The following is a 21,452-nucleotide window of genomic DNA, read 5'->3' on the forward strand; positions in this document are numbered from 1 at the left end:
ATTGATTGCCAGGAGGTCTAGGACCATCACACAACGCGTGATCCACTTGTGGAACTCTCTGCCACAGGATGTGGTGACAGCCAACAACCTGGATGGCTTTAAGAGGGGTTTGGATAACTTCATGGAGGAGAGGACAATCAATGGCTACCAGTCGGAGGGCTGTGGGCCACCTCTAGCCTCAAAGGCAGGATGCTTCTGAGTACCAGTTGCAGGGGAGTAATGGCAGGAGAGAGGGCACTCCCTCAACTCCTGCCTGTGGCTTCCAGCGGCATCTGGTGGGCCACTGTGCGAAACAGGATGCTGGACTAGATGGGCCTTGGCCCTGATCCAACAGGGCTCTTATTATGTTCTTATGTAACCAACATGTTCGGCTTTTACTTTTACCATAAACTGAAGAATGTTTTATGATTTTCTGAAAATATTATAAATTAGAAACATCTTTCTGCCACAAGGCTGATCATAACCTGCAAACCTTCTTGGCATTCAAAAGACACCAAGCTACCAAAGATTAGCATTCAGAACTGCAGTGGATTCGAATGTTTGACAGTGAGCCACACAAACTATAGTAAAGAATGGTAGGATGCAACTTACGTATAAGTGAAAATGTAAGAAGTGTGACAATACTTTGGGTGCAGCTAAAGGAAATTTGCCAATAAGAGTTTGTAAATAGACTTCTAGTTCTTTTTGTCTTTTTTCTACCAAGCTTTTGGAATTCTTGCCAATCATCTTCTTAGGAGGCAGCAGATTCTTATCAATCTTCTTCTCTGAAACAAGCTGAAAAAACTAAATAACGTTAGTTTGCGAGTTTAAATCAAGAGTTTTGAGAAATATGGGGGCTGTCCACATGACCAGTTGGGTGAGCTGTGGGGGGTGGGGGTAGGAGGAGGCTGGGCTCAACCTACCTTTCCCCAGACAACCACTCACAGTCTGAGCAGTGTGCAAGCCACACACTCACATGACCAGCGCTGCCAGGAGCAGTGTGGATGACTCTCCTTGCTGTTTCCGGCAGCACTGGTAAACAGAAGCTAGGACTCATTGTCCTCTGGGAATCCCACAATGCTCCGTGCAACACACACAATACACTGGGGGATTCCCCTAAGAAACGGGTGCTCTAGGAAGCAGCCTGGCTTGCACATGAGCAGCAGGCCCGGGTTGAGGGAATGCTCGCTCCCTTAACCTTGGCTAGCAGACAGGCTAAAAAGCTGAGCTAGATGGTGCTGGCCCATCAAGATCGGGCCTGTTCCAGTGGTTCTCATGTGCAGCCTAATGTAGGCTGGACATCCCTAGCCTGGGTTAGGCTGCATGTGAGGACTGCTTCATTTAATTTCCACACTAATAAACCAAATTGAAATAAAATCTTTTCTTCCTTCAGTCATGCCCAGTATATTTTGTAAACACTCAGGAACATCATTTTGAACACAACAGAGTGAATGCCTTTCTCCGCTTCAGAACTCACTGTTTTTGGTCTACAGTCCAGTTAAAATAATTCTCAACTCCCAGGTCAACAAGCAAGTGATCTTCAACACCTGATTACAAACCAGCTCAAGAAATAATATTTCACATCTTACTGATAAGGTTACATTGCCACTATGAACCTGGAATTACGATAGGGACCAGAAGTTATCAAGCAAGGGTTTACTGCTTACTACCACCATGTAAAGCATTGATCTGTATTTTTAAGAGTATAGCTTCAGGATATTTACCTTTTCGTGCAGGTCATGAAAGTCACTGTATCGATGTTTGACTACCCAGTGATGGCTCCCAACACTCACTTGAATGATATATGCCTAAATGAAACAAAACTCTTTGACTGAAAAGGAAAACAGTGATGGCAATACATGCATATTCTTATGACGACATAAGATGCCCCCGCCCAGGGTATGTGTGCATTTGTGATGTGAATTTAACCAAAACTACTAATTAAGCATTGTGCTACCGTGCATGCACAGGATAACTAGCCTCTCACTTCAGAGGCTGATACAAGCACATGGTGGCTAAGTGACAGGGTGGATTTGATTTAAATCAAACTGATTTAAACCACGATTTAAATCACGATTTAAATCACTAGCAGGGTGGATAAAAATAAAAAAAATCCGATTTAAATTAAAAAAAATTGATTTAAATAAAAAAAATCAGATTTTTTTTATTTAAATCAGATTTTTTTTAATTTAAATCAGATTTTTTTTATTTTTATCCACCCTGCTAGTGATTTAAATCGTGATTTAAATCAGTTTGATTTAAATCAAATCCACCCTGCTAAGTGACAAGTACAGACAATACAGAGCAGCCAGTTTCCAGTCAAACTCATCTATCATTTCATTCTTATGACACTGGCTCAGTTCAGTTATCACACAGAAGTATTAGTTTAATCCTTGCAGTATTTGCCTTGTGCTCACATGCTCTCCTTCCCCTCTGCAATCAAGGGGAGACTATTTTTACTTCTGTTCTCTACTGATATCCTCACTTGTTCAGAAATTCTGGTTAGAACAAAGTGAGCTTTGCTGGGATCAAACATCACAACAACTTTTGCTTTAGCTGCGGTGTTTACACTGATGAGGCGCTTATCATGTGATTGTTTAAAATTTCAGCCATTTTTCAATGGTGTGGCTTTTATGCCGATGTGGCCTTTCTACCATATAATATGGTACTGAGAAAATTGACTAGATCACACATACTGCAAACCAAAGCAAATCCTTTGTGATACAAGAACAGCCTGAAAGGACTGGTTGTTGGCCAACTGTCCCGTTAATGTGATTTCCCTGACTGGTCACCTGGAGCAAATAATTGCTACAAGCAAGCAGCTGGCTACAAACTTGCATTACAACAATATTTACGAACAGGGAAATACTTGTTTTGCAGCATAACCATTTTTAAAATGAACTCTGACCAAAGTTTAATGGTAATTACATTTTATGACACAATCTCTCAGTTCTAAGGAACTTCAGACTTTATCATCCAAGGAATAACAGGCAAAGTGCATCAGCAAGAGAGCTGTTTCCTCCACACAACTCAAGTTTCTTTTCCACAGTTCAGAAGTATTATGAAACACACGTCACCCTCTTGGCACAGTCATGTTGGGGGTTTTCTTAAGAGCAGGATAATTTATAAAAGTAAAGAACTGATAGAACTTAAAGAAGACTCAGTATGTTTCCAGAGCATAAATTTCAATTACAGTATAGGAATACAATCATACATTGCATTAACAGCTAAGGAAGTGGGTTGTGAATCACCAATTCTTCAAGCATGCAGTCTGGCATTTGCCCCACATCAGTGTTCATAATATTGAGATCAGGGTGGATTTGATTTAAATCAAACTGATTTAAATCACGATTTAAATCACGATTTAAATCACGATTTAAATCACTAGCAGGGTGGATAAAAATTAAAAAAATCAGATTTAAATCAAAAAATCTGATTTAAATAAAAAAATTGATTTTTTTGATTTAAATCAGATTTTTTTTATTTTTATCCACCCTGCTAGTGATTTAAATCAGTTTGATTTAAATCAAATCCACCCTGTTGGACTTCAACTCCCATAATCCCCAGCTCCAGTGGCCTTTGGCTGGGAATTATGGGAGTTGAAGTCCAATTACATCTGGGGACCCACACGTTGAGAAACCCTGTTCTAGAGAAACCAGACCCTCATTCTAGTCCGATTATCGGATTCACTTTGAAAACTGGCTGATCTGGACTAACAAAGCAGACATGTAACAGATAGCTGTGTGCCTGCTTCAGCAGTATTTCGCACTAAGGCTGTGCCTAGCACACACTGGGGAGGACAAAATTTGGGGTTCTTACCTTTCAGAGCATCCTATAACATCAAAGCATCCGATAACTTGTAAAGATATGCCTGAGAGTTCTGCAGCCCTCAGGGACATACTTGTATGTGACAGAGCACTTCTGTGAGTGCGAGCAAAGGAAGAACTCTATCCTTTCCCCAGATGCACTCTGCAACACAGAGCAGTATGTCCCCAAAGACTGCATGGCCCCCAGTGCCATATTTCTACCAGCTACAGGGTGCTTTGAAGAAAAGGAAGGAACCTTTAAATCTACCTTCCCACTGTACCCTGGTTGCAACTAGTTCCAGTCCCCCAAAGCAGGTGCACAGTTCATGTTACATGCCTGCTTTGATAGTTTGCATCTCAGCTACTTTGCTTGGTTCTGGGCACATTTTCAAGAAGGACATTGATAAACTGGAACAGCTTCAGAGAAGGGCAACATAGATAGTGAGGGGTCTGGAAACCAAGTCCTATGAGGAATGGTTGAAGGAGCTGTATAACTTTAGTCTGGAGAAGACAAGATTAAGGAGAGATAGGATAGTAGTCTTTAAATATCTGAATGGCTCTCACATAGAAGAATAATTGGACATTCTGTTTCCTCTGAGGGAGGACTAGAACCAATGGATTGAACTTACACAGAAGCAGATTCAGAGGCTGTTCTCACATGCAGCCTAACTCAGGCTAGGGTGGCTTTTTAACCTGGCCATTAGCCAAGGTTAAGGAAGTGAGCACTGCCTTAAACCGGGCTTGCTGCTTGTAAGTGAGCCAGGCTGCTTCCAGCCTGGCTGCACACAGAGACAGGCACATAGAGTGCCTGCCTCCTGGGGAAATCCCCCAATGCACTGTGCTTGGTGAACTGTGGGATTCCCAGAGGCTGGGATGTTTGGGAACACGGTCTGTGCTCCCAGAAACAACCAGCACTTGTCTGGGGGTGGGGGAGGCGAGTACAACCAGCCTCCCTGCACCCTGCCCACCCACTCAGTCATGTGAACAGCCTCTCAGGCTAAATATTAGGACTGGGTTTCTTAACCTTTTTACACCTATGGACCCCCCAAGTTCCCAAGTATTACCTATGGACACTCCTCCACCCCCATTTATAAATATATTTTCTATAAGCCTCAGGTTAAAAAAAAATCAGAGGAGGAAAAAAGTACTCAGGATGATTTTTTTCAAGAACTTTATTCTGGTTCATCAAGAAGCAAATTAAATTCAGTGCAGCAGAGGTTGTCCATGGGCCACCTGGACCTACCCTCTGGATCTCAGGGTAAGAACCCCTATGTTAGGAGGCATTCTCTAACGTTAAGAGCTATTGAACAGTGGAATAGTCTGCCTTGCATAGTTGTAGACTCTCCTTTGCTAAAGGTTTTCAGAGCCTGGGTGGCTATTTCTCAGGGATGCTGTAGCAGTTTCCTGCTCTAAGTAGGGCAGGAATGTCAAATTTCTGTTGTAAACCGCCCAGAGATGTAAATTTTGGGCGATATAAAAATGTTTTAATAAAAAATAATAATAATAAATTCCTGGCCCATGGGATAGATCAGGCCTGTGGAGGAGCTCCACTGACTGGCCCACGTAAAACCAGGACAAGCCACCACATTTCTTCCCCCACTGCCTGCTGAAGAAGCAGCATGTCCCAGCCAGTAGGGACCAACATGGACAGGGAGCAGCCTGCAGGGGTGGGCAAGGTGGGGCCAGTCAGTGGAGATCAGCACTTCCTTCCGGCTCTGCTGCCGCCAATCTCCTTCTCCTCTCTCATGGTAGGCTTAAAGCACAGAGCACTATCTAGAGGAGAGGTAAAGAGGGAGGAGGAGAAGACAAGGAAAGGATGACAAAATCAGAAGAGAGTGTGGGAGCTTTTTCTCTGGGCAAGGGAGGGAGGAGGAAGAGGAGAGGAGGAGGAAGAGAATGACAGAAAGGGGGAAGGAGGCGGAAAGGAGCTCTGCTTGGGCATAATGCTTCTTTGATTATTGATCTGATGATTGAGTGTTAAAAATCTGTTGAGAACAATGTTAAAATATGATGGTTATGTTCAGAATTTCTTCTAAAATTATAGATAGATAGGTAATTTTCCCTGAGCATATTCTGTTGTAAAAAGTAGTACATTCAGCTAATTTCAGTGGTAGGATTGTGTATGCAGAATTCGATATCTGTAGGTCATCAGGGACAGTGTTCCCTCTAATTTTTTTCATCTGTGTGCGAAATGAGTTTTGTTCTGGGCGGCAGTATCAAGGGCAGAGTGCGTGCACAGGCATTCAGAATGGGGCTTTCCAAATTCAAACTGAGCAGGATCTAAAATTAACTGAGTGGACATAAAAAAACTTGTGTGTGTGTGTGTGCGCGCACACGCGTGTGCGCACATATGCATGCCTTAGAGGGAACACTGATCAGGGAGAGTATGATATTCAGAATTTCCTCAAAAAATGCCAGAAAATTACTTAATTTTTCTCAAGCATATTCTGGTGTAAAAGCAGTGCATTCAGCTAATTTAAGTGGCAGGGCAAGGGAGGGAGGAAGAAAGGGAGTGAGAGAAAGAGGGAGGAGGAGTAAGGCACGAGGTGGGCATGAGGTGATGGAAGGCAGTGCAGGGTTATGTGTGTCCCCCCAGAGGTGGGAATCAAATCTGGCCCACCACCTGATTGAATTGACACCCTTTAAGTAGGGGGTTCGATGAGAAGATCTCCAAAGTCCCATCCAACTCGACAATCTTATAACAATATTTTGTTCATTGGTCTTCCTGCCTCTCAGCTTAAACCTACAAAGACAGTTCTAACATCTTGTGTTCAGTTTCTCTCTCCATATTTCACCCAGATCACACCTCTATATGTTTCTCTTCACTGGCTTCTTCTCTCATTTCTTATTAATTTAAACTTTAAAAACAAAAACAAAGAACTATTCAGTCTCCATAGCCTTATTCCTTCATATCTGCCTTTTTTGTTCCCTCCCTCCCTCCAAGGCCCCTCTATTCATCAAACACTAATCTTCATATTAAACCTTCAGTCGTCATGTGTTATTTCTAGTCTCCATGCCTTCTCCTGCAGGCCCTTGTGTGTGTGAATCTTCCTTTAAATATTCAGCTGGTCTCCTTTCTGCCTCATTTTAAGAAGTTATTACACTCATTTTCTCTTTTGCATTTCCCCCCAATATTCAATTTGAATTCCCCCCATTGTGCTCTGAAGCTAATCGCTGCATTCTTCGGCACTTTTCTTCTTTTTTCCTTCCAACTCCCCTCCACTTTAGTCTCATATCTTTTATGATAAGCCTGCAGCAGGCAGCAACTGACATTCTTCTAGTTTTCATAGCAGCTAGTGCACATTGGATGTTTTTAGAAATGATCTTGTCCTTGCAAAACATCAATTATCCAGAGGTTCCATTTTACTAAATGCTTTCAATAAATAGGCAAAGACAAAAACATTGTGCATGCACCCTTTAAAATGTTAAATTGACATAGCACATATCTTTCAGCATTTTCCTCTTCATTCTCAACATTATTCAAGAGAGTATGATTTAACACTCTGAAGCACCCACAATACATTGTAGTGCATTCTGGCATCAAAAGGAGTATCTTCAAATATTCAGTTGTACTTTAGTACTTTTTTAAGTACTAAAATTAGTTCTAATTTATTTGCAAGAAAATTATGTAACATCCAAGCCCCAGCAGGTGAATCCACTATAGGACAGTGCGCTAAAAATTGTTTGGAATAACAGATACAAAGTTTCTCCCATGCAAGCAAAAAGAAAGTAGACAAATAATTAAGCAATCTGCACTAGGTTATGCAATTGCATACTGTTCTCAACCTAGAAAAACTGTTTTTTTCCATTAGATAATCAATTTGTGGCAATCTGATATAATGATTGGGGGAAATTAAAGTTGGAAAAATCCAGGGTTACTCTTATTTAACCCCCCCCCTTCTCTCTCTCCACTGTTTGGATTACAGAAAAATATCAATCCTGTTAATGAATTCATACACACATGGCATGAGAAATCACAAATGGAAGTAAACCAGGGTACCTGGTTGGTGTTTCCTTAATGGGAGCTAATGATGTGAGATATCTGAAGATCCCTCTCAAGTCTTAGCCAGACTTGATGAGCAGGTCATCCAAGAAGCTAAGGGCTGACATAGGAACTGAATGTGAAACACACACACCAATTTGCCATTCTGGGTATAGACAGCATTAGAAAGGGCGCACTCTGGGGATCTGATGTGAGGTGGTGGATCTGCTGCCTTGGAGGAGTGTGCATGCTGATTGTCTATGTTCTACTTATTTATAAATAAACTGAATATTACACCATAAGTCTCTTGTCATCTCTCTTCTAAAGGAAGCCAAACTGAGACAGCACTACCCCTGTACATAAGGCGTTGCATGGTGTAATATGGCCAGTCACTTCTCTTTCAGCCTAATCTACTTCACAGGGTTGTTGTGAGGAGAAACTTAAGTATGCAGTACACCGCTCTGGGCTCCTTGGAGGAAGAGTGGGATATAAATGTAATAAATAATAAAATAAAATAAAATATTGTGAGCATATAGTGCAATGTTTTGTGTGGAGCTGCTCTCCTACCCATTTATCTGATCGTGTGTCAGCCGCAGCTGCTTGCCATGGCTAACAGACTCGGGAAGGGGAGGAGGATCCCCATGCACTTGCGCAGTCCATTATTAGAGCTCCTGTGTGTGTGTGTGGGGGGGGCAATGTGCCCTCGCACCCCAACTCTTGGAACTACCAGCAGGAGCCAGTGCTTGTCTGAGCGGGCGGGCGATCCACTCACCCAAGGAAGGAAAACTGCTCTACTGCAGGGAAGGTACGTTTAATCAGCCTTCCCCGCAGCTCACCCAATAGCCCTTCTTACTGCTCGTGAGAAGAGGCTCAATGTCCCTCATCTCTGCAAGTCTACCTTCTGCATCCTAATAACTGTGATAAAAGGGAAGGTAATACTACAACCCCCTTCATGCTCATTTCCCCATGGAACTACATTATTTATTACATTTATATCCAGCACTTCATCTAGGGAGCCCAGAGCAGTGTACATGGTTATAGGTAGAACAGCACTATTTTCTGCTGCTTGAGGAAGACCCCAGTGTAATACAAAAACAATCCCCCTCCTCAACTCAGACTCATTAGCTATTTCAGTTTTATTTCTTCTTATGTTGCTTCTAGCAAACCCACCAGTTTCTCTGTTTTGTGTTGACTGGACTAGTTATACTATTAGTCACCAACTTGCCTTTAAAGCCCTTAATAGGCTAGGATCAAGTTACTTCAACCACTGACTTCCATACAAACCTGCCTAGCCTTTGAGATCCGTATTGGAGGTTCTGCTTTTATTATGACATAAGATCAGACCGACAGGTACAAGAGACAGAGCCTTTTTAGTGGTGCTACCAAAACAGTGGAATGCACTCCCTGTGGAGGTTTGCTAGGTTCCCGCCCCCACCTTTAGGCATCTATTGAAACAAAAAGATATTCAACAGGCTTTTCATGTTCAATCTGCTTTTTAATGGGTTTTTTTAAAAAAATGGACTGATTTTTAATTGATATGTTTTCAGCGATATTTTAGAATTATGTATCCTCTTTATAAGTTGCTGTAGATCTTTTTAACAGAAATACAGGATATAATTGTCAGGATATTGCATTTCCCCCTTATTTTGACCACATCAAAATACTATAATTCCCCAAGGGGGCAAAATATCTATTTTCCCAAAGGATCTTTATAAAAAAGTTTGAATATATGTATTAAAAAAGATTTCCAGAAACACCACTCTCAAAACATTCTCAAAACATTATATGCAAATTCTCACTTAAGTCAATGAGGCCCATTTCTTTGCAGTGTCTTTTGGACTGGGGTATAATTGCCACAATTAAGCTGATGTGATGCAAACGTCTCTTATCACTTCATCCTGTAAACAAATTTAGTATGAGTGGAAGAGAATAGTCACAAAGGAGTAACAAAAGAATGGTTTAAGCTAACCAAAAGAACTGAGAAAGGGACCCATTTTCGGTTATGTAATATAGTGGCTTAAAATATTTCAACTGTAAAATACTTGGTATGCTCACTCCCAAAACTGTGTACCAATTAACCGCAACTATACAGCTCAATGTAGACAACTGTATATGGAACAACAATTAATTATAAAATATTACTACAAAATAAGATCAAAGCACCTCATTTTCCTTCATGCCACAGTTCATGAAAAAGACGAGGTATTTGAGGGGGTTTCCACAGTTCCTTAAGTCACTTATATACGGTATTTCATTTGATCCAGCCTCATAAAGACAACAACCTACAGACACATTCCTCCCACGTTTTCCTTTCTTCAAAGAACGTATTGTGTTGCACTTTCAGCCCAGTTCCAAAAGCGGATTGCGTTTGAACGCTTTACCAAGCAGGGAGAGTGCAGAACAAGACGGCGACGTTTTAGAACAAGACTCCTACCAGGAGCCGGCCTTCTGAGAGCTGAAATGCTCGTTTCACAGAAATTTCGGAAAGCAACAACAATCTCTTCCCTGGATGAGGCGACCCCACCCGTCGTGCCCTGGACGAAGGGCACTCCGTCCCCTCCAAGCTGTTCAAAGCTCCAGACTTAGGAAGACTTACGAGTCCACTCGAGAGCTTCAGCCAGCCCCTAATCCAGGCATCATTTCAGCGATCCTTCTTCCATCCTGGGCATTACTCTTTCATAAACTGAGCCACAACAACAACAACAACAACACTAGTACCGAGAGTGAAAGTTCGCCCTGCCAACCAGCTCCCGTTTCAGCCCCAGCGCATCCACCCCGCGGGGGCTCGGTGGTGGGTCCCCGCGTTACCCACCCAGTCACGCGTAGGACGGCGTGGCGAAGGGCCGGGATGACTTCCCCGAGGAGGGTCTCTGCGCACAGGAGAGAGAGAGAGACGCCCCTGCAGGGAAGCCCCATCATCATCGCTGCCGCCTTCCTTTCGCTCACCGTGTAGGTCTCCACCAGCTCCGAGCCGAGAATCCGGACTGTCTTCGGGGGCTCTTCGCCCTCCTCCCCGGCTCCCACCGCCTCCATCACGACCAGGGCAGGCAGGAAGGGTCGCTGGGGCTGGGGGCGAGGCGGAGATGCCGCTGGGCGCGCCGCTGCGCTCACTCGGCCGCTCTCCTCAAGCCCGCTGCGGCTGTTGAGGAGGCGGCGGCGGCTGCGCTGCCGCCCTCTCTACCGGCCACTGCCAGCGCAACCGCCACCGTCACTGCCGCCATGTTTGCTTTGCTTCGCCTGCCCGCCCGCCTGCCTGTGGGGAGGGGGAAGGGAGGGGCCCGCAGCGGCGGCACAACAACTTTATTCGCAGCTTGTGACAGAGACAAAAGAGACACTCGCCAGGCAGGCGGGAGGAGGAGCCAAAGCCTGGAAGGCCACCGTAGAGATTCCTGGTCGTAGAGCTAGAACTAGTTGGACGTAGAGTTTAAGGTAATAGACTGAGCATGCCGTTGTCTAGAGACGGGATGGCGACGACGGCGCTCCTTTTGAAGATCTGGCATAAATGGGACAGCTGCTCAGAGGAGGCTATAGAGAAATTCAGGACTTTAGCCAGCTAAGATTGGAAGCAGCCTGTCTCACCCCTTCTCCCACCCCACCAAAAATTGGTAAGAGGAAAGGCAGGGATTACTGCTTTTTCTGACTAAGGTCTTATTTCGTGTGAAAACTTGACTTTAAAAAAGGCATTATTTAGTATTAAAATATCATTCTGCAAATGTTAGGGGTCTGGGTCCCAGATCTGACAGTGCAAACGCACACCCTGTTTCGTTACCACCCCTACTGGAGTCTTTGGCGTGGTTGACCTGTCTATGAGCAAATAGTCCAGGAATAAGCAGTGTTTTAGCACCGGAATTTGGAAAAACCTAGGAAACCCTAAAGAGGGAGAATCATGGCATATGTATTTTACTTCCAGGAGAGTCGAATACAGACTCTCTGATCCATTAAAATCAGGCTGACCACACGGTTCATTATTCCCAGCCTGAGACTTCCCTCAGGTGCTGTCTCCATTGCCCTCCAGAGCACAACATTCCTGCATTCAAGTACAGTATCTAAATGGCTCAGTCTCCTCTTGGATCTCTTCTGTTGCCCCAGGGAGATTGTCTCTTTTGTCAGTCTCCACCTCCTGTATGGATTTTCTCGTACCTCCTGAAAGTTCTTTTTACCCATATCTGGGCCTCATTGTTTTGCTACTGGGATTGTCCATTAACCATGATAGCTAAATGTGGTGATGTGATTTTTAAGGTGCTGTCCCTTTAATTCCATTAAAAAACCACCTGAAAGGGATCAGTGTTTATCTAATGTATAAAAGAGAACAGAGAGCAATGGGAGTTAGTCTTGCTCTGATTTGACTGACTGCTTTCTCTGCTCTTATGCTGTTTGTACTGTCTTGAGAAGACTGCTTACAATAAAGAACTTTTATGGACCTTATTGCTTGTGTGTACTGGATATAACACTAAGCCATATGATTTGCCCATTCTTAGAAGATAACTGCCCAATAAGAGTATTTTGCATTTTTGGCCACCAATATTAGCTTGTTTTCTGTCTGGCAACTTGTAATCCCATTCTTTCGGTTCCCTGACAGAATATTAATAATAATAATAATAATAATAATAAATTTGATTTCTATACCTTCCTTCCAAAAATGGCTCAGGGTGGTTTATACAGAGAAGTAATAAATACATAAGATGGCTCCCTGTCCCCAAAGGGCTCACAATCTAAAAAGAGACATAAGATAGTCACCAGCGACAGTCACTGGAGATACTGTGCTGGAGATGGAGAGAATCCCATCTAAATAAAGAGAATCACCATATTATATTGAGCCAGGTGTTCAGTGACTCACATGGGACCTCACTTGGACCCTATTAGAAAAGGGACTTCCGAGCCCCTCCCTCTCACTCTCTGATCCTAGCGGCATGCCCCATTTTTACTCTACTGAACACCTGGATAGGTAACTATGAGTTTTTAAATTTCCCCTTTCCCTCCCAAGCACACCTGAAGATGTATGGATGCATACATGTTTGTCTGTGAGTGAGTGTTTAAGGACTGGACAGCCTAGCAGCTTTTAGACTAGAATAATGGGGGAAGCCCTTGTCCTTTGGGGAAGATAGCCAACTCTTCTCAAAGACAAGAGGATAGTCTCCATGGGAACTCTCAACCCAAAATACTGCCCCAGGAGGCAGTTTAAAGGTTTTTGGGCTTTCACTACCCAAAAGGGTTCGAAGGCAGAGGGGATAACTTTAAGGGTGGGGGAGGGTACACTCCCCCCGCCAGGTTTTCCCACCGGTCCTGCGGGGCAGCAGTGTACCTCCCTGCTGCCCTGTCCACTCCTCGGACCAGAAGTGACTGGAAGTAGCGAATGCTGGGCACATCGCGCTCATTCATGTGCACCTGCACAAGCTACTTCCAGTCCAAGGAGCACCCGTAAGTGCACCCTCCCCCACCCTTAAGGTTATCCCCCCACCTTTGAACTGGCCCCCGCCGGTTCCATGTACATCCGTGCACATCCCTACTTCATTGCCCTCTGTGCCCATAGGAGCCATCCATTGCCTGAAAGCACATACTGCAGGATGAACATTGCTGGTTACTTAGTTGCCACCAGCTCTTGATTGGCTGGTTGCCACAAGCACCTGATTTTTGTGTGCAGTATTTAATCACACCACAAGCAAGTGACTCCTGATGCTGTTATCTAGGAAAAAACGGATTCAGATTGGGCTAATGTTGCTACTTTACTGTAACACCATGCTGCTGCCATGCTTCTTCTCTGCTTTCTTTTGAGCTCCCCTGAGATTGAGAATGGACTGGAGAATTAAATGGAGTTGGGATTTTTAAAAAGAAGTGTGGAGAAAGAAAGAAAAAGAAATTAGAATGCCACTTCCACTCATGTTTGCATTGAAAGAGTAGGAAAAAACTTTCCTTTGACCCAAAAGATAATCGTTTGTTAAGGGATGATAAATCCACACTGAGTGATTTTGACTATGTAGCTGTGCATATCTAAAGATAAAGAAAAGAAAAAGACACATGCAGAGTGCCATTTTGGATTAGTTTGTAAATTTTTGGCTAGCCTTGCTTGCTTGTGTGCAACACAGTTGAACAGAGGGGGGAGCTCTGAATCAATGGAGAGAGAGAGAGAGAGAGAGAGAGAGAGAGAGAGAGAGATTCTTACAGCTTACATGATGGAGAAATTTCCCCCACAAGGATCAGCAATACATGTTTAAAAATGTAACCCACTCACGCAGATGCTTACATTGAGCAGTGCAAGAGCCAGTGAAAACATTCATACAGTCCCCCACATGAAGATGCCTCCTAAGAATGTACTTGGGGAATTGCTTGTTCAAAGGCACCCAGGGCCATCACTCCTAGCTTTCTCCCTGAGGAATTAGCTCTCTAGTGACATTTTCATGTGCAGGTTTCTTAACAAGCAACCCCATAAAGGCATTCTGAGGTGGTTACATTGGGTGGAAGGCTGCAACAATAAGGTCATTCACACAATCAAAAAAAGTGTTGTGTTCTACCTGGGTTTGGGAACTGTGTGTGCTCCCAATGTTTGATAGTGTGGAAGCAAGGTAGGAAGAAAACCTGGGTAGAAGTGATTGTGTGGAAACAAGGTTGGAGGAAAATCTGGATAGCTTTTCCTCCTACCTTGCTTCCACACAATCACTTCTACCCAGGTTTTCCTCTTACCCTGCTTCCACGCAACCAAACATTGTGAGCACACACAGCTCCCAAACCCAGGTAGAACACAATTTTTGATTGTGTGAATGACCTCATAGTCTAATATATTTTAATTGGCTCTGATTTGTCCCTAAGTGTGGGTCTGTAGGCTGTTAGACCATGCGCCTGTCTTTGGCACGATAGTGCACACAGGGCCAGCCCTAGGATAAATAGCGTCCTGGCAAGGAATGCCTTTGCCCCCCCTGCCCATAGTAATTCATTAAGTTCATTTTTGCAGACAGTTAGTACCTAAACAACCTGCAGAACTTTGGATAAATGGTTAAAGGCATTGGCTGACATGCTGACTAAATTATGCAATGGCAGTCTTACTGAAATTAAGTTGTTCTCTAGAGTAACTCTTGAGTAGTACTTGGTGAGTAACTTAGTCTGGTTGTCAGCCCTTGGGTTTTTTCTCCCTAGCTCACTGCAGAGCTTTTTCTCCTTAGCTCACTACACATAGGAACATAGGAAGCTGCCATATATCCGGTCAGAACATTGGCACATCTAACTCAGTATTGTCTACACTGACTAGCAGTGGCTCGCCAAGGTTTCAAGCAGGAGTCCTTCCTAGCCCTACCCGGGCCTGGGACCAAACCTAAGACCTTCTGCATGCAAAGCAGATGCTTTACCACTGAGATACGGCCAGCCATCAAACTCAGCTCAGCGCCACCTTCAGGTAGGCACCCTAAGCTACTACCCAGCTTGCCCACCCCTACCCAGCTTGCCCACCCCCTGAGTTCATGTGTGAAATCTTGGGAAATGTACTTTGAAAAGGGACACTTCTTTCAGTTGGACATCGATTGGTGGAACATCAGCTGTACCTACCACACGATCCACATTGGTCTTGCTATCATCCCTCTCAGTGGTGGGAAGGAATGTGAGATGAGCATCTCCTTCCTCTGTCAATCTATATTGTACACAATAAGTCAAGCTAGCCAAAAACTAACAAACTGTGGCAAATGTGGGTTATGGGACCCAAAATTATGTAAATGTGACTTCTTATGCTGTAAACAAGCATAAAGTGTAGTAAGGAGCAGGTGCTACTTTGGTTCTGTGTCCCCTGAAGCCAAAGGCAAAGCATCACTGGAATTAGCATCAGGCTTTAGAAATGTCAGCTGTAACAAACTTTGCATACCTCTCCTTAAGACAGTGAAGCATTTTGCTTTGAGTGTGTATGGCCTTTCACGGGTATATATATGCTAGGCTGTGTCTGTGATCAGCAGTTTCTGACTGACACATTGAGGGCTGACAGCAGACTATATAAGCCGAGTGTTAAAGGAGGGAGTGCTGACAGAGACCTGAAGTTTGTCTCTGTACAGCTCAGCCCAGCTCCTGACCACCAACAATAACTAGCCATGGATGATATTTACAAGGCAGCAGTAAGTAAGATTTTCATATTTGCTCATATATATCTGAGACTGGATTTATGACATTAAAAATCTGTCTCAGAGAACTTTTTCCTGATTTCTTGGGGCACAATCCAGTTCCCAGTGGATGTGCCCCTAGGAATCTGTACCATACCTTAAGACTGCAATGCACACACTGATTCGGGAGTAAGTCCCATTGAACTCGGGGGATTTATTTCTGAGAAGGCATGCTTAGACTTGTGCTGTACATGCCTTAGCCAAGCACAAGAAGTATTAATATTCAGCTGACATTTCTGGTGCTATTAATGTTAATTATGATGTTCACGTAGTTTTGATTATGAGTGTTAAATAATGTAGAGCCCTTGATTTACGTTTTTTTCTTATGTGCAGACATTTTTGTACAGCTTAAGTTTCTCTTCCAAGCAATTTCTTGTTCAAATATATTGCAAGATTACTTTAGTAAAATCCTACCTGATTGTGCTTTATGTGAAAATCTAAGCTTATGTGTGAAAACAACTGGCTTAATTAAGAATATCTAATTCTGCATAGTATTAGAATGCAAAACATAATTCAAAATCTACTTTGCATTTTAGCCAATAAACTATATAGGAAAAACAGTACTATGCAACCATTTATTTCTTTATTTCATTTATTCATTTATTGTATTTTAAAATATTAATTTTCTGGAATTCCTTTCACAAGATGAAAACAGTATTTTATTCCAAAGAATTTATTTTGGAATCAGTCTTTAAACTTTCCTTCTTCTGCCTCCTAATTACCTATAATAACGTTGCCCAAGAAGCAGTTTTTATACTTTTTGTCTTTATGGTTTTGGCCACTATTTTAGAAAAGAAATTAGGAAATAAAATATTCTGTATATTTAATGAGGAAGAGGACCCAGAATTCCAATTGCTTACACTTCTGGAGAGTTAGGCAAGTTATTGTTTTATTAGTAGTAGAAAGTAGGTCAGAGAAGAAGAAATTAACTGAAGAAGTTAACTGCAAAAATATAAATACCTTAACTAACCCAGTTAAAGGTTGAAGTACAGTTCTTGCTTTATTCGTAGACTAATTGGGTCATCTTTTATGGTAGAGGGTGCAGTCTGTATACACTTACCTGGGAATAAGCCCCACTGAACATAGTCGGACTTATTTCTGAGAAAACTTGCAGATTAGTCTGTATGAGTGTTATTAAGAATCTGTAATAAGACAGATGGAGGAAGGATGATTCCTGGCTTCCCTTGAGCGCATATATACTAGTGAGTGCTAAGCTCCCATAAGTAGGTTAAAACAGCTGCTTTGTGCTGTAAATAATCCACAGAGGCAAAACAATGTTTGGGTTGCAGACACATTTTAGTTTAAAATGCAGAAAATGCTTTCTAATAAAGGAGGGACAACACCAGCTCTGTCATCTCTTGATTCTGCATGTTCTGCATTTGCACACTGAGAAAAAGGAGCTGGAGCTCACAAACCATTGAAACTCAGCTGTTGGTTCTTGGACTGCAACATCAGTCCTACAAGACAAGCATAACAGTAAAGTAAAGTAAAGTGTGCCGTCGAGTCAGTGTCAACTCCTGGCGACCCGAGAGCCACGTGATTTTCTTTGGTAGAATACAGGAGGGGTTTGCCATTGCCATCTCCCATGCAGTATGAGATGATGCCTTTCAGCATCTTCTGTATCGCTGCTGCCCAGTATAGGTGTTTCCCATAGTCTGGGGAACATACCAGTGGGGATTTGAACCAGCAATCTCTGGCTTGCTAGTCAAGTCATTTCCCCGCTGTGCCATTAGGTGAGAATAGGCTGATATATACATTGAGGAAAATGCATGTTTTTATTATTAATATATTAATAACAAAGTTTGCATTAGTTTTAGTACAGCAGTGCATTTACATCCCTAATCTTGTTCCTTATCTTATTTATCTTCATAGCAATTGTGAGGTAAGCCTACCTATGTTACAAACTGGGGATTTAAGCCACTTAGTAAGTTCTTCATTAGTGAACCTAAATTTAATCCTGACCCAGGAAGCAGAAGAAGTTCTCTTGAATAGAGTGATCTCCTGGGGGACATAAAAAAAACCCCTGCTGCTTTATTTCTTGCCTTAGCTTATGCGGTGAAGCCTTACATATATTTATTTTATAATATTGATATACCACTCTTCCTCCAAGGAGCTCAGGGCACCTTCACAATAGTCCTGTAAGGTTGGTTAGTCTGAGAAATGTGACTTGTGAAAAGCCACCCAGTGAAGCTCCTAGCTGAGTGAGGATTTGAACAAAGACCTCTCCTGCCCGAGTGTAACACTCTAGTCATGATTCCAGATAAAAAGGCTACAATCAGAAACAAACAGTTGGAAAGGAAATAACTTAATGTTATACATTAGTTTACTGTAAAGCTGACAGCACATTTAAATATGTACTGAATGATACAGCTAATAATTTTTAAACACAGCTGCTCGTGCCTTGTAGACCAGAGGAACCCAATGGATTTATCACCTTGCCCACTCACATCTCTATGCAGAGCTAATTTGGGAATGGTTCCAGATACCGGTGAACTGTACAGAGAACATTGCCAGGGACATGTGTCTAGATAAAAGTCTCCAGTGATAAACACCAGTGCCAATCAGCTTTTGTGAACAATCAGAAGTGTTATCTTTCTTACCAGCACCTCAGTCACTAGGGCATAAAAATAGCCAGCATGCCAAAATAGTCAAGTTATGTGGGACACACAAAAGTGACAAGAGGCATTTGTTTGCTGTCTTCAGAGTCTTCAGCTATGTTGGGTTGTTGGCTTTTTATTTATTTTATTTTTAATACCATGACAATGAAAGAGCGGGTCACAGCTGTGCAACTTCCATCACTCTGGCTTAGATAAATGGGTTCAGATTTCACTATGAAATGCTGAACAGAATTCTTGCTACTATTGTTATCTATGTCCAATATAGGCAGCCGCCTCCGCTTCATCTGTCATTCTGGAACCTTCCAGTTCCTGTTTTAATAGAATACTAGCTTAGTAGATTATTTTAATAGATCATCAGTACTTTTATAGGTCAGTTCTGCAGAGGCGCTCTTACCCCTGGACTTTGGGGCAAAAGTCCAGGGCCTTCACACACCCTGTGGGCCCCCAAATCCTCTTCGTCTGTCCTGGGTGGTGTGATTTGTGCCCTCAAGAACCTACATGTTAAAAAAAAAAAGCTTAACTTGCAGAATGGGTGCCTCCAAAGGCTTTTAGATCCAGGCTCCAAAATTGCCTAGGCGCACCTCTGCAGTTCTGTCTCACAATAAATGCTGCAGTTCTACAAGATTTTCCCTGTTCTTCTTCAAGTGTCAGTGGACAGGGTCTCATGATCCGTTAGACCCGGTTTGGGGCTCTGAGTGGGAAGAGAGCTCTGGGCGGCTGGATCGGCCGCCCACACAATTGCTGGCTCCAAGATGGAGCCAGCGGGGGCTGGAGAGCTCGGGGCCACACGGCCCCCGGAAGCCCCAGTATGCCCTGCACGAGCGCACAAGGCATACTGGGGAGACCCCCGGAGCTGGGAGGTGGCTTTTCGCCTCCCGGTCGGGGGTCTACTTGTGAGTAGAATATCTGCAGGACAACAGTCATTGGCCATGATCTTCAAGGGGTGTGTGCCAAGCGTGATCGTGCCTTTTCAGAATGAACCATCCACCCTTGGCACGGCAAGGGCATTTAAATCCCTTAAGTGGCATTTAAGCCCTTCTCCTGACAGCAGTTGCACCACCAACCTTGTAAGAGCCCCATAGCAAAACAGTCTTGCACAAGCACAATTACTGGCAATGGGGGGATGGAGAGGGGCATTGAAAGTGTCGACTCAATGTGCGGCAGCTGTGAAAAAGGCAAATTCAGTGCTAGGGATCATTAGGAAGGGGATTGAAAATAAAATGGCTAACATTATAATGCCCTTATACAAAACTATGGTGCAACCACACTTGGAGTACTGCATACAATTCTGGTCACTGCATCTTAAAAAGGACATTGCTGAACTGGAAAAGGTGCAGAAGAGGGCAACCAAGATGATCAGGGGCCTAGAGCACCTTTCTTATGAGGCAAGACTACAACACCTGGGGCTTTTTAATTTAAAAAAAGACGACTGTGGGGAGACATGATAGAGGTCTATAAAATCATGCACGGTTTGGAGAAAGTGGAGAGAGAGAAATTCTTTTCCCTCTCACACAACACTAGAACCAGGGGTCACTCCATGAAATTGATTGCCAGGAGGTCTGGGACCAACAAATGGAAGTACTTTTTCACACAACGCGTGATCCACTTGTGGAACTCTCTGCCACAGGATGTGGTGACAGCCAACAACCTGGATGGCTTTAAGAGGGGTTTGGATAACTTCACGGAGGAGAGTTCGATCAGTGGCTACTAGTCAGAGGGCTGTGGGCCACCTCCGGTCTCAAAGGCAGGATGACTCTGAGAACCAGTTGCAGGGGAGTTACGGCAGGAGAGAAGGCATGCCCTCTACTCATGCCTGTGGCTTCCTGAAGCATCTGGTGGGCCACTGTGCGAAACAGGTTGCTGGACTAGATGGGCCTTGGGCCTGATCCAGCAGGGCTGTTCTTACATTCTTATGTACTATTTTTCTGTTACTCATGATGACATCCTAGGAGGAAATATGTATATGAGGGAGGGCAACGAATCCTGTCCACTGTGTCAAAGGATGCTCTTATGATGGCAGCCTTGTGCAAAGCAGCCCAGGAACACACAAGCACATTTCTGCCCCTGTGTTGGCTTGCTGCCCAGGGATTAGCCCTCTCATGAGAGGGACAGTCCATTGGGGAAGACCAGAGGCTCAGTGAGCTTCGGGCCTCCTTTGGACAGCATTCTCATGAGGTAGGTGATCTGAATCAATGGGGCCCTGCTTGTAGGGCCCCCTCGTTCTATCTCGTAAATAGTACACTGAGACACCCTCCTCTCCAGGCAACACTTTTAGGTTCCCAAGGAGTAGTGGCTACTCCATATGTCCGGGCGGCCCCAGGTGGGCAGACTAGGGGAACACTGGGATCTTTATTCTCATTCAGATTTTCTGGGCTTGGACCAGTGTTGTGGCATATGCAGGTTGGCCGCTGTGGTAAATTGCGGGTGAGGGGAGCCCCGATTATCAGTGATCCCAGGAAAGTAGGGTGGCCATACTGTGCAAAAGCAAACATGGATACATGTCAATGGATTACCGGACTGGCAGACGGACTGCTTGGGCTTCTTCTTTGCGGCAGTCAGTAGGACAGGGAAAGGTGTTGCTGGGGTACCTGTACCTGTGGCTTGCTTGCGTCGAGCAACCATGCTGAGTGGCAGTTACCATCCAGCTCACATACATGTCTTCATGGCCTTTCACTCATGAGAGAGTGGTCCTTGGGAGAAGAGGCTCCCTCGCACCTTATTTTCTGCCCCATCCGTGTGTACCCCAGGATGGTCCTTCTCATGAGTAGTGCATGGGTCTCTCCATGGCCTTTCATTCTCATGAGAGAGTGGTCCACTATGGATCAGCATCCATCATCATCACACAGGAGAAATCTCTCCTGTGACTGGAGGCAACACTGCTCAAGTTGGAATGTTCATCTCATAAGAAGAACACCAGAGACTGCATGCTTTTACC

General features: G+C 43.8%; 2 protein-coding genes across 6 annotated transcripts in view; one reads left to right on the top strand and one right to left on the bottom strand.

The window, feature by feature from the left end:
* NISCH (nischarin) overlaps positions 1–11,172 on the bottom strand; it is a 59,549-nt gene extending 48,377 nt beyond the window's left edge. Inside the window, exons 1-4 of one of the 4 annotated variants that reach the window (XM_053294303.1) lie at positions 10,714–11,128; positions 9,567–9,665; positions 1,704–1,787; positions 592–774 (exon numbers count right to left, since the gene is read on the bottom strand). In XM_053294303.1, coding sequence (XP_053150278.1) covers positions 592–726 — 135 coding nt within the window. In that variant the 5' untranslated portion in view covers positions 727–774; positions 1,704–1,787; positions 9,567–9,665; positions 10,714–11,128. Of the gene's footprint in view, positions 1–591; positions 775–1,703; positions 1,788–9,566; positions 9,666–10,713 lie in introns of all 4 variants that reach the window. The other 3 variants (XR_008315809.1, XR_008315810.1, XM_053294302.1) reach the window with 3 other exon arrangements.
* Positions 11,173–15,701: 4,529 nt separating this feature from the next.
* The window catches only part of TNNC1 (troponin C1, slow skeletal and cardiac type), a 33,270-nt gene continuing 27,519 nt past the window's right edge, over positions 15,702–21,452 (top strand). Inside the window, exon 1 of one of the 2 annotated variants that reach the window (XM_053298351.1) lies at positions 15,702–15,854. In XM_053298351.1, coding sequence (XP_053154326.1) covers positions 15,831–15,854 — 24 coding nt within the window. In that variant the 5' untranslated portion in view covers positions 15,702–15,830. The remainder of the gene's footprint in view (positions 15,855–21,452) is intronic. The other variant, XM_053298350.1, reaches the window with a different exon arrangement.

The sequence above is a fragment of the Hemicordylus capensis genome, chromosome 2 (assembly GCF_027244095.1).
Source record: "Hemicordylus capensis ecotype Gifberg chromosome 2, rHemCap1.1.pri, whole genome shotgun sequence".
NCBI classification, from domain to species: domain Eukaryota; kingdom Metazoa; phylum Chordata; class Lepidosauria; order Squamata; family Cordylidae; genus Hemicordylus; species Hemicordylus capensis.